This window comes from Anastrepha obliqua, chromosome 3 (genome assembly GCF_027943255.1).
Source record: "Anastrepha obliqua isolate idAnaObli1 chromosome 3, idAnaObli1_1.0, whole genome shotgun sequence".
Taxonomy (NCBI): Eukaryota; Metazoa; Arthropoda; class Insecta; order Diptera; family Tephritidae; genus Anastrepha; species Anastrepha obliqua.
Window position 1 is genome coordinate 18841046 of NC_072894.1, and position 14017 is coordinate 18855062.

The window sequence follows — 14017 nt, forward strand, 5'->3', positions numbered from 1 at the left end:
ATAGTTCGTTCTTTGAACTTCTACATATACGAGTACTAAGCTATGTTTTACATATACCTATGTGTATACGTATGTATGTAAGTACTTGAATTTCATTTCTAAAACTAGTTAAAACTAGACTTACTCGCCAACTGTACGCAGTTCAGCCGCAGTTATGCCGCCGCAACGTCAGATATCCTCACTCACTCCTCCTCTGTCTTCCATCCTCTGACTGCTTCTCCGTCACCACCTTCCTGCTGTAACTTATTAGATAATTCATTTACCTTACAAATTGAAGTATAGCCGGGCTAGCAAATTCATACGTCTTGTGGCACGCGCCTCTTCCTCGCTATTCATTATTTGCAGGTATTTGAAAATTTTATCTCACAAAATCGTACAAACCACAAAAAGTGCCAACACGAAGAAGAGCATCGCTACAATATCCTTGTGGAGGTTGCGATCCCGGTAAAAGGGGCGTGTCGTATACGATTCTTTGCGCGTTTTTCGAAAGAGCCACAATGGAATAATTAATTGCAATATATCTGGCACCATAAAACCGATATCTCGTACTATTTGATGGGCATAGCCTTCACCACGCACCACATTCAAGAAGAATTGATCGAAACTGCTGGCCGTAATGTGGAGTATGGCGATGCCAACGATGCAGAATACTTTTTTCGATGTCACAGTGTTCGTGGTGTTGGCCAGGTGCATGACCAGCACGGAAGATATCAGTTCAGTTACCTGAAATAGTTGAAAAATCGGAATTTATTTATTTATTTAGTTAATACACTTATGTGTATCAGATTTGACTCATTTATACATCAGTTCACGCCCTGCCTATTAGATTGTTTTATTTATACATTAGGACTGATAAATGAGATCTGATTGGCTATAAGCGCATCATCATAGCTGACTTGAGAAAGCAATTCCAGTGAGCAATGCAAGCGCATTCGAATGTTAAAATGTTCTCTAAAATCCAAATGCACTCAATCACACTCATTCACATATAAGTCACGCTCTTTGACATTCTCTGGCGAGAGAATTTAATGGCTGAATACAAACAAAACTTTATCTACGGGTACTTTTTAAACGAATGAATCATCACAACTCATTTTAAAAGCAGAAGAAAAAAATGATGGTTGCAATTATAGACCGATTTCCAAGCTATCAAGTATTTCTAAACTGTTCGAATAGAATAAATTCCTTTGGAAGTCACACGTTGAAACAAAGACATCCAAGGCACTGAACGTCTTCTGGCAGTGTAAGGGAGTTTTTAGGAAAACGTGGGGTCTTTCTCCTAACAAGATTCTATGGATCTACACGGCTGTGATAAGACATATTATCACCTATGCATCATGGTCTGGATGAGTAGACTCTCTCTCGTGGGAGTTAGGAGGATCTTATCTAGACTACAACGTCCTATGACCATCTGTTGCACCGGAGCTTTTCCGACTACTTCAGGCCCGGCATTGGATGCTCTGATTGGTTTGTCACCACTTGATGCTTTCATCCAAGGAGAGTTCTTGAAGGCCACCTACAGGCTGAAGCACAATGGGAATTGGTACGGCCTCTGTCCAGCGTTGGACAACACAGTAGGCTTGGACTTTGAACCAACGATCCTCGTCATGCCCCTTGACTCTATGCCATCAAGAGTCGTACTTGAAAAGAGGTACAATGTGGTGCTGTCAGAGGCTCAATTGTGGTCAAACTCTGAAAATGAGCCCGGAAAACACTGTTCTCGCATTTTCAAGGATGGCTCCAGGACCGAGTACTGTTCCGGCTCTGGTGCCTACGTGGAATCCAGCAGGACAAAACTATACTTTGCTCTTGGAATGTACGCATCTGTATTTCAAGAGGAGGTTAAGCTATTCAAGAAGCAATGAACTTTATTGTGGAAAAAAGATGGAGAGGTAGATAAAGGGTGTTTTTTTTAGAGGTTAGGTTTTCAAGTTGGCACTACTTTTTTCATAGATGGTCTTTTTGACAGCTGTCACTTGATTTATGCTCAGTTTGGTTTGCCATTTCATAATGAATAGACTTACACCTGAATAGCGTTTGCAAATCGTGCAAATTTATTACGAAAATAATGGTTCGGTTCGCGCGGTTCAAAAATAATGGTTTTTGTTCAGCGATGAAGCTCACTTTTGGTTGAATGGGTATGTCAATAAGCAAAATTGTCGCATTTGGAGTGAACATAATCCACAAGCCATTGCTGAGACGCCGTTACATCCTCAAAAAGTCACTGTTTGGTGTGCTCTATGGGCAGAGGGAATCATTGGTCCATATTTCTTTAAAAATGAAGCCGGCCATAATGTTACAGTCAATGGAGAGCGCTATAGAGCCATGATTAATGACTTTTTCGTGCCTGAATTGGACGATGTTGATGTGGACGACCTTTGGTTCCAACAAGACGGCGCTACATGCCATACAGCCAACGCAACAATCGATTTATTGAAGAAAACTTTTGGTGAGCGCATTATCTCGCGCCGTGGACCTGTGGCGTGGCCTCCAAGATCGTGCGATATAACACCGCTGAACTATTTCTTGTGGGGCTATGTGAAGTCGCTTGTCTACGCAGATAAGCCCGAGACGACTGACGTCTTGGAAGAGAATATTCGGCGCGTTATTGCTGACATACGGCCCCAATTGCTGCAAAAAGTGGTCGAAAATTGGGCCTCTCGGCTGGAATTTATTCGAGCCAGCCGCGGCGGCCACTTGCCCGAAATCATTTTTAAAACATAAATCTTATCTTTATAATAAAGCTAAATTCTTGGCCATAACATTAAATTATATACGTTTTATTTCATCTTGAAAACCTAACCTCTAAAAAAAACACCCTTTATATATGTGTCTGCAGCGAGAGCAAAGTTGCGCTCAACGCCCTTCAACCACTTCAAGGGTAGTTGAGCACCTCAAATGCAGGTTGAACTATGTCGGTAGATAAAATATCCTGATGCTAACATGGTTCCCTGGACGGCGAGATCTCTGGCTCTTTAGCTAAGATGGGCTCTGAGGCCAACTACCTTGATCTGGAGACCGTTCTGCCACTCCCTTTTGCAGCCATCAAAGCCATGGTTAGCAAACGGGTTACTCTAATCCACAAGCGAGCTTGGAAGGCTGAGAGAGGCTGCAAATGGACTAAACTGATGTTACCTGTCATGTCCGATTAATTGTCGCAGATCCTCCTGTCTTTAAGCAGAAGGGACTACAGAGAGCTGGTTGGACTGATGACAGGCCACTTTGTGTGGGCGAAGCACATGGAAAAGATGGGAATCTCAGAATCTCAACTTGTGAAGAGGAGAATGAGACGGCGGACCACTTTCTGTGCATCTGCCCCGCCTTTGCTCAAATCAGGTTTGAGGTCTTTGGCACTAATGTGTTAAGAAGCGACCACTTTGGTTCCTTGGCACCTCAAAATCTACTCGGATTTCTTCGGAGGTCGAGTAGATTTAAAGAAACTTAAAAAGGGAACCCGAGAGCAGTACAATGAATTTAATTGTGTCTGAGTGGTGTACTTACTAGTCTTTCTCGACAACAAAAAAAGACATAAGCATGTGTTTTTTCTTTTCAAATTTCTTGCTCCTCTCATCTGTTAAGGACTCAGTGGAGGTTCAGAAGCTTCAACTCGTCTTGCATAATCTTCACCAATGGTGCAAAAAGTCGTGTTTGTCTTTGAATATTAAAACATGTTTTCATTTAACATTTTCGAGGCATCAATACATTTTTAACATATACCTACACCATTTCTTATACTGTACTACAAAGTGTAACAGAGTTTAGGAATCTTGGAATTTTATTCGATACAAATTTATGCTTCAATGGTCACATAATTTTTATTCTTTCCAAATCGTAATTGGTACTAGGTTTTGTTTGTCGCAATGCATTTGAATTTTCTGATCCGCTCACCTATAAACTGCTGTTCCCGGCTCTTATTCGTTCTCACTTAGAGGGCGCTGTTATCATTTGGAGACCGTACGACCAACTTTCGACAAATAGAATTGAGCGCGTTGAAAAAATATTTCTTAAGCATGAATTACGGGAATCATGGGAAAGAGAAGTACACAGGCGAACTCGTTGCAATAATTTTCAAGAATACCAATCATTTCAAATAATTTTCAATTTCAAGCGTATTCAGTTTCCAAATTACTTTCTCGTGGAAATAAGAATCAATAAATCGCAAGGCCAATCAACACAAGTTTGTGGAATTAATTTGCAAGAATCAGTCATTCTCGCATGGACTATGGAATTTATCTGCGTTCAAGAGTTGGAAAGCCATGTGAGTTATGTATGAGAGAAAACCACAAAAATTTAATTTGAAAGCAAGCATAACAATAAAGGACAAACAATCAGAAAATGCATTCACATTTTTTTATTATTAAACTTTATTTTGTATTCTGTCGATACTTTTACAATAAAATAAGTTTTGCGGAAACAGAAAAGCTTCTTTTTGAATAATATTTTGAATTAAACAAGTTTTTATATCTTTAATTTCAATATCTAAATAAATTTTGATATAAACAAGTTTTTACAACTTTCATTTCAATATTGAAAAATGTTTGGGATCTCGAAACCTCCAACAAACCGAGATTTCCGTATCCCGGGGTTGACATCAGTACGAGTACTTCATATGTATTTAGCTTATCGCTCAATGGAAGCATTAAATACCAACACCAAATCACATTTACCTTCTAGTGTGAAGAATCTGTCATCAAAAATCAAGCACATTTACCTCACAACTGGAACTATGAGTTTGCTAACTTTATTGACAACTTTTTTCCCACGCGTAGCAGCAACAGTGATAAGCGTGTAAACTAAGTGATTTATGTGATTGTGGAAAAAAGTTTACTTAAGTGTAAGTTTTGGCTTCTCCAAAAATATTTGCTTTACTTCTTAGTAACTATAGGGTGTTCTTTTATACATACACAATTTTCGCTAAGTGCTGTTGATAAATTAGTTGTCTATGTTTTTTTTCATTTCGTTTCAGACTCAGATTCGGGACACTCTGTCAATATTATGAAAAGATTTAAAACTGAGCAGCATTTAAAAATAGTGGAAACTTACTTTCAAAATTAACAGCACAAAACCAAATGTGGACGAAATTGCATTCATTTATGTCGTTTATTTGGAAAGAAGGATAAATTCATTAAGGCCCTCGCCTCATTTGAAATGGTGTTTTTTGGGTGTTTCTTTAAAAGCGTGTAAAACGGAAACGAAACAAGATTTTGTATTTCTGTTTGAATGTTTTATTTCTTGATTAATTGTTAAAAAACAAAAAAAAAATTTTTTGGCCATAAGAGGTTCGTTCAAGAAGTGGTCAGCCTTCAAAAAATGGTCTTCACATGGACAATGCTGTGTATCTAGCCAGTTCCACTGAACCGATTTTGATGAAATAAAATTTAAATGACATACTCGTAGAATGTCGTTATCATGTGAACTACGATCATTCGTATACAAACATTTTTAATATTTTTTTCGGACCTTCAAAGTCAAAAAAAGTGTCAAAAAACGGGGTTTCATCTTTAAACGTCCACCATTTTGTCAAATTTCATTTTTTTTAAGATCGTAGTTTACACGATAATGACATTCATACTGAACGGGAACCTTTTTGTCCTTTTGATTTTAGATACCTGTGAGTGCCGGAATTTGTGTCGCCAGCGACATCCCTCTTTTTGGAAGAACATTCCTTGAAGGCCGACAACTTTTTGAACCAACCTCGTATGAGCAAAAGCAAAATTTCGTTTTTTAACGATAAATGAAAAAATAAAATACTCAAAACAAAAATAAAAAATCATTTTTTATTTCCATTTTACACGAGTTTAACGAAACAACCAAAAAATACCCATTTGAATGAGGGGGAGGCGAGGGCCTTAAACAAAAAACTCATTACAGGTGCTGCGAATTAGATAGTGAAATTCCATAAGAAAGGGAGTAAATTACTTTACATAACCTTGGAAGTCATCCTGCATTACATGAAAATACACTTAGCATTCTTTTTGTCGTTGCAAAATAATGATAACAAAATATGATACTAACACATGGGCTGAAAAGTCCCGGGCCTAACACATACATGACACCTCTTTTTCAGTTAGTACTAACCTTAAAAGGCAAGCTCTTAAAATGTCATGATATTCAATTCATTAATTAGTGAGTTATCATGCTAAGAGTAGCGTCACACTTTTGTTATTTTCAAAATAATGGATCAAAATGAAGGTCGTGTTTTCAGTATACTCTGCTTCTTGATGGGAAAAAATACCGTTCAAGCGAAGCAATGACTTGAAAAGTGTTATGGGGATTCCGATTCATCAGAAACAATAATAAAACGCTGGTTTGCTGACTTCAAACGTGGTCGTAGAGATACCGATGATGCACAACGCAGTGGACGTCCAAATGAGGCGGTAACACCAGAAAACATTAAAAAAATCGACAAAATCATTTTGATCGATCGAAAAGTGAAGTTCCAAGAGTTAGTTAACGTCGTAAAGATATCAAAAGAATATTTTGGCCTTATATTGCAAGAGCATTGGAGTAGCATCTGAGAAAGCTCTGGGGTGAGAAAGCCCTGGGTGCCGCGTTTGCTCACCGTCGACCAAAAACAAAAACGTGTTGATGATTGTGAGCAGTGTTTGGCCATGTTGAAACGTAATCAACCGGGATTTTTGAGTCGATATGTGACAATGGATGAAACATGAAATCAAAACATCCCGTCATCTGAGTGGACAGCAACTGGTGAAACTCGTCCAAAGTGCCCGAAAGCACAACAATCGGCTGGAGAGGTGCATGATGTAATATTCATCGGCTATCTTGAGAAGGAAAATACCATCAATAGTGAATAGTATATGGCCATATTCGCGCGTTTGAAGACCAAATTTGTTAAGTGTATATTGAATGCGTATGGCAAAGAAAAGAAATTTGTTTCATCAGGACAACGCACCGGGTCACAAGTCACATGTACCGTCGATTCACCAGATTTGGCTCTCAGCGAATGCTGGCTGTTTACCGACCTAAAAAAAATGCTCATCGTAAAGAAATTTCGCTCGAAAGCAGAAGCTATTGCTGTAACTGATGCCTATTTTGAAGCAAAAGATAAATCGTTCTACAGAAGTGGTATTGAAATGTTAGAGCGGCGCTAGAATGATTGCGGTACGCTTGATGGGAATTACGTTGCTGAATAAAGCTAATTTTGAACAAAAAAAAAAAACGTGTTTTCTTTGTTAGGTCCGGAACTTTTCTGTCCATGTGTTAGAGTGAAAATTGTAAAATATTGCCATATTTAAATTGTTGCTGCTTGTTCGTTATTTGCAAATATTTGTGAACTAGTCGGAATTAAATTTAAAGAAATCCTATAGTAATGAATTCAGAGCTCTTCTAGGAGATCAATCATGTAAATGAAATAAAATTTTGTGCTTTTTTCCATCTGCAAGGCGGTGCTACCACGGCTCTTCTGGGAAAGTTGAAAAGTCGCGTAAGATTTTTCAATACATGAGTAATCAGTGAATTCAGTCTATTAGCAAAATAATTGAAATAAAATTTTGTGTTTTCTCCGATTTTCAAATTGGTGATTCGTCCATTCTCCTAGAACGGCTTTAGCGCAGTGTAAGATTTTTCGCAACAATTTTTGATGAGCCAAATAAGCCTGTTTATGACGATTTTTACGGTTTGAATAGCCAGATTTGACCAGAAAACCTAATCCGTGCCATTAAAATCGTCACCAAGAAGCGTAAAGCAAAGTTTTTCCTTTCTCAAAAATATAATCAAATAAGAAATACAGCCTCATTTTCATTTGGAGAATCATTGATGGAAAATACTTGATATGAAAGAGAGAAATGTGAGTTCTTAAATAATTGATGGGTAATTCGTACAGCAAATTTTTTATTCAGCGTCACCTAATTAATTGGATTTTATGTTAACATAACATTCTATTAAATTCAATAAATTTCGTAAAGCATGAAAAGTGACATGAATAATCATGCAAGCATGGAATTAAGCGCATTACTTACATTATGGTATGTATATATTGCACTGATTTACTTGTATCTAAGTACTAAGCGTGAAAATATGTGGATTACCGTCCTGCGCCTATAAGCACGCAATATGGGCTTTTGGAAAATCAGTTGTGCAGAAAATATAATATGCATGCACAGATAATTAATTTACATGCTCGTAGAATGAGCATCCTTTATATTCGTACGCTGTAGAATATGGCAAATCAATCGCACTATGCTATGCATGTATGCAGGGGCGAAGGCAGGCGTGGATTTATACCAAAATTTGGCAGATTACACTGATTTAAGGGGACAGATACCTGTAAAATTTCGAAAAAATTTTTTTTTTTTCATAAAATGTTAATATAATCCTTTAAGAATATGCCAAAAAATTTTAGAACGTAAATTTAAGTATTTATTATATAATATTACAGATCACCAACCGTGACGACTCTATTCTTTGCGTTCGAGCGCTGGGAGAGGTATAGTTACGTTGCCGACTTCAGACGGGTTTTTCTCAAAACTATATTTTTGGAAACGATAACTCGAAAATTTATTGACCGATCTCTTTTTTATGATATTAATTTCTATGTGAATTTACAATTTCGAAAAATTTTCGAAAAAATAATTTTGAAAATTCGCCCCAAATTAAATTTTTTTTAAGTACATATTTTTTTTCCATTTGTTTTGAATTCATAAAGAAATTATGACATTAATAAACAAAAAAAAGTTTGGTTTTTAATATTTAAGTCACTGACTCCGATGCTACAATGCCCGCCGATTGAGAAGCCCCGCTGTGACCTTCCTGGAAGAGTTGAGCTTACATCCGCCATTTTAAATGATTAAAAAAAAAAATGTATATTATTTTAATGTATGTATAAATAAACTGTGTGCCAATTTTGAAAATAATATATTGACTTCTTCATTTTAAATAATTTTAATGAAAATCAGGGAAAATATGGCCGTTTACAGGTATCTGTCCCCTTAAATTTAATTTTTAATTTTGATTTTATTCCCTTACCACTATTTAATTCTTATGTAGAATTGTTACTTTTTTTTTGAACAAGTTGCCGAGCTATTTGCAATTTAAATTATTTATTCAGCAGAATAAAAAATGAGATGTTTTTTACGATTTAATTTTTGTTTCTTGCGATACCTGTGTAGAAAAGCCCGTTGATTCTGAAAATTTACTTAGTTTAATTTTGTTTATGGACAAGTTTTCTAGCTATTTGAAATTTACCGTTAGTCAACCAAACACTAAAAAGTTATTCCCTTGAGTCGCGTACATATTTTTTACGTTCTTTTTTCGATTTGATTTTGCTCACTGATTCCGAAAAATTTTGTTAAATTCTTTATGAGCAAGTTTTCGAGCTATTTGCAATTTATCGTTGTTGAGCAAATAAAAAAAGTTATTCCACTTAGTCACGCACATATTTATTTCCTATTCAATTCCTATGTACGAGGGGCGTTCAATAAGTACCCGTGTTAGAAATGAAGACACCATTAAAACAATTTTTTATTCTCCGGTCACTTTTTAACTCCTCCAAAAAATTGGATTTGTTGAATTATCCCCAATACGCCTCTGTCTCGGCGGTGACTTCCTCGTTTGAACTAAATTTTTTCCTGCGAGCCATTTCTTCATGTTAGGAAACAAGAAGGAGTCGCAGTTAACCAGATCGGGTGAACACGAGGGGTGGCGCCGCAATTCATAACGCAATTAATGCAGTTTTGCGGCGACATTGTCAAAATTCTTTTGTGACACGGTACATTGTCTCTGATGAAAAATAATTTTTTTCATTTGCAGACTGGGTCTTTTTTCACGAATTTTTTCCTTCAGTTGGTCTAATATTCAGAATTTATTGTTCTACCAGTTTGCAAGTTTCGGAGCCGAAAAGCCCGGTACTCCCGTTTTGATTTAGGATCATTGTGATAGGGCCAATTCTCATCCATAGTGATGCTTCGATGCACAAAATTCACTTTATTTATTTACATATTTATAATTCACTTTATCCTTTCGAAAACGCTCTAAGTGTTACTGAGAAAGTCGCATTCGAATGTTTTTTTGTTGTATTGTTAGCGAATGCGGCAGCCATTGTGCACACAGCTCTCTGAAACCCAATACTTGAGTCAAAATATTGCTTGCACTACCCAATGAGATGCCTAGGGCTTCTAGCAAATCTCCTTTAGTCAGTTGAGGATTTTGCAATACGATTTCCAGTATTTTTTCTACGATTTCTGGTGTTATTGCTGTGGTTGTGTTGGGCCTGCTTGGTGTGGATCATCTTCATCTACGACCACGTTTAAACTCAAGAACCCATTTTCTACTGCACTAATTGATTGCGAAAAGTTCTTATACATTTGCAACATTCGTTCATAAATTTCCTTTGCTTTTAATCCATCCAAAATAAAAATTCAATTACCGCACGATACTTGATTTTGTCCATTGTAGAAAATACTGTGACACGTCGCTACTAAATGGCTTGTAATCAAAGAATGAATTGACAAATTGAAATGAAATTTCCGTACGTTCATATGAAGTGTGCACGAACATAATGCAAAACAAAAAAAAATTCAAGCTGATAGCTCTCTTATCGAACCGCAAAACTTTGAACAACCTGACCTCATAAAAAATCAATTTTTTTTTTATCTTTGTTGAACTCAGCCAAAATCGTTCAGGCGTAAGAATAAGAGGAATGAGAGGAATATGAGTTGATGCTCCTTCTTTTAGTGCTGAACTACAAATTTAATAGCAACTTGTTTCTGTTCTCCCTACAGCGATTTTTATATCACAACTTCCATCGATAAACTCAATCACTCATTCACACGCTTACATCTACACAAATGCACTTACATATTCTATGAATACTCACCGTAAAGAATAGTTGATGATTCCATTGTTGGTAATAGTCGTCGTTGTAATAATTTATATATGCCCACCAGGCATAGTAGTGTGAAAATATCGACAGTGAGAAGAGCAACAACATCGAGTAGCGGCAACGTTGTTGCAATATCAACGCAATCAACTGTTTAATGCATTCATAAAGCGCAATAACGGCAAATACAGTCAGCAGCCACATTTTGAAAGAGTTTTGTGTGACATTGAAGTAGAGGTGCTTGTAGGAGGCAATACCCGATTCATAGGGTCCCTTGAATATGGTGTCCCAGCAGGAGCAAGTACAAAAGTGTTTATCGACGTAACGTGAATAATTTTGCCAAAAGTAGGCCAGCACCAACATGTGTGCGGGCGGTATGAGCGCGGGTGCCAAACTGCCACAGGCGGCAGGCAACCATTTCGTATCGAACATTTTTCTATCTTTTGCAAAATTTTCGCTCCCACTTAGTGGGTGAGTACTTTTTTTTTTGTTTTATTAACTATTTAAGTGGCTGTGCGAGAATGCGAAAACTCACTAAAAATCTACGTCGTAGGCTGTGCTAAAAAATGTTACTTGCGTTATTTAGGGTTGCTAGTTATTCGTTTTGCAGTTGGCTCTGTTGACAGTTGGCTGTAGTATTTCTTGAAGTGCTGTTGGCTGACATTGGCTGGTGTGATTGACGGTGGTGCGGTTTTTATTGAATATGATTGATGTCAACAGTTACGCTCTAATCGACATAACTCGTGCCTTCGCCTACATACGAGTACATTCGTTCCATAGTAACAGCGCCTACTTACATGTGTGCGTACGAGTATACCTTTACGCATGTGTTCTTGTTGGTATTCTTTGCTGCGTAGTAGTCGCCCGTTCTTGAATTGCCTTTATGAATATTTCATCGTGCAAATGTCTCGAATGCGTGTTGTTTATTACAGTGGCGGCTTACATGGATTTGCTCATTTGAGTATTTGGAAAATTTGCCATTTAGTAGAATTTTTAAGCATGCAAATGTGAACTATGCATGTACGCATGTACGGGTTTGTTTGCAGCTATGCTAATTAATTCCACTTTATTTTGGTCCCACTGAAAGAGGAAACTGAATTACTGGTGATTATTAATAATGAAGGAGGCCCTATGTTCCATTTGGGACAAAAGGAATTGATGATGAGTAAATAATGAAGGGCAATGCAGAGCAATTACTTTTTCGCTTTTCCTTGCGAATAACGGCCTGCACTCCACCCATTAAACAATAGAAAAAATGGAATATTCATTAATTTAAAAATATTTATGTACGAGTATGTACAGGGTGTCCTGTGGCATAATTATGAATTAAAAGTTAAATTAAAGAAAATTACTAATCATAAAACTTTATTTCAATAACTATTAGAAGGAAAACAAGTGCGGATTTTTTTCATTTATTTCCTTTAAATGTAGACAGTCTACACGTCGCATATACTCTTGGAATTTGGCCTCCGTACTCCGTGCCACTCGCTGGAGATGTGACGTCGGAATGTCACTATCCTCACGAAAGATATTTTCATTTAGTGTTGACATGGTCGCTGGGCTTGTTTCCTAGGCTTTACTTAAGGGGTCCCAGTGGTCTAGAATTTTCAAAAATTGATTTTTTTTGTTTTTTTTTTGATATTTCGAAAGTATAGACTTTTAAGAATATACTGTAAAATTTTTGGAAAGATATGCCCAGTATTTTCGATTCTACAGCCATTTTAGCAGGTAGAGTCAGATTCGTCACGCGGCGGCATCAATGGTCGCATTTAAATGGTCAAAACTTTGAACTCAATTATCTCAAAACTACTTTTTTCGTCCTGGTGTTGGCAAAAACAAAAAAAAACTATTCAACCGGAATTGTCTGAAGTTTTAATATGTCGTTCCCAACATCAATGGCTATCGCCCGTACTAGAATCATATTATTATTTCAATTATTTCGTATTTTTTGTTTAGAAAACTAAAAAAAACTGATTTTTAGAGTGTAAAATTCATTTTTTTTTTAATTCTATTACGGAACATAGCTACAGTCATACCGATTAAAATTTTTTTTGGTTATTGTGTTTCAGATAAATAGAAGAGCGAAAATGGACAACACCGTCCAAGTCTAATTTTTCCGGAGGGTCAACTTCAGCGCCATTTTTGAAATTATAAGAATTAAATTTTTTTTTTCATTTTTGTATGTAAAAGAAGTTAAATAAATTGGTTTTTCATTGTTTTATTTTAAAAAACGAATATCTGTAAATACCCTAAACTTTCCAGCTCTAGATCACCGGGACCCTTTAAAAGGCACCTTCACAGAAAAAAGTTCATAGCGGTAAGATCGGGCGGTTTGTGTGGCCAGGATCTGTCACCGAAACCGTGTATCAGTTTATTCATTATCTGACATCACGCAGTATCGCCATGATATCTGTGGGCGTGTGTATCATGGCGCCATCTTGCTGAAATCCTGTCTGTGCACTGAAGTAATGATGTTCTCTCATTATTGGCAGAAAATAACCGTTCAGCGCGTACGATTTTCTAAAAAATTTGGTTCAATTACTCGACTGCTTGGCAATGCACCCCAAATCGTCACTTTGGGACTGTTCAGTGGTGGATCAGTATAATAGTTCAAAAACGAGCCAGACCCCTAGTACGGTTATCAGACGAGCCATGCGTGAGATAGAGTACAAAATTCTCAACATGTTCCAAATGTTGAATCCGTGTTATAAACTGTAGGTCCTCTCCGTTGTTGAAAAACTTCAAGACGCATTCCCCAAATCGAAGCAGAAGCTTGGCCAAGCACCCAATAAAGCGTGCAAGCACCAATTTCGTTTTTGAATAACTTTTTTACTAAATAAAAAAAAAAATCGTTATGGAAATATTTATTGCTTGTTTGTTTGTATTAGACAGCTGTCTAGTTCACAAGTGTCAAATATGTAATAAAAATTATAAATCTTCTCTCGGGGTGATTAATTTTACGAAGCCTTGTATAACTGAAACGAAACACGTCCATTTATTAATCTGGTTTGTTAATTTTTTTGTTTATACTAAGTTTAGGAGAGACTAATAACATAGACAGACCGTTGTGTTCATCGGGATTAACGACTTAATTCCCAATTATCTCAGTAATTAAGTGCAACTAATCCAGATCGACTATTATACCGATTTCTCATACTTTAAGCGGATTAGGTGAATTTT

The 14017-nt window shown here is 36.8% G+C and overlaps 1 protein-coding gene across 1 annotated transcript; it reads right to left on the bottom strand.

Annotated features, from left to right (window-relative positions):
• Window positions 1–226: 226 nt before the first annotated feature.
• Window positions 227–11269, bottom strand: LOC129240364 (uncharacterized). Its single transcript, XM_054876121.1, has 2 exons — window positions 10835–11269; window positions 227–723 (listed from the first exon to the last, which is right to left on the bottom strand). The coding sequence occupies exons 1-2, from the start codon at window positions 11267–11269 to the stop codon at window positions 364–366; spliced, it is 795 nt and encodes a 264-aa protein (XP_054732096.1). The 3' UTR covers window positions 227–363.
• Between the last annotated feature and the right edge of the window lie 2748 nt (window positions 11270–14017).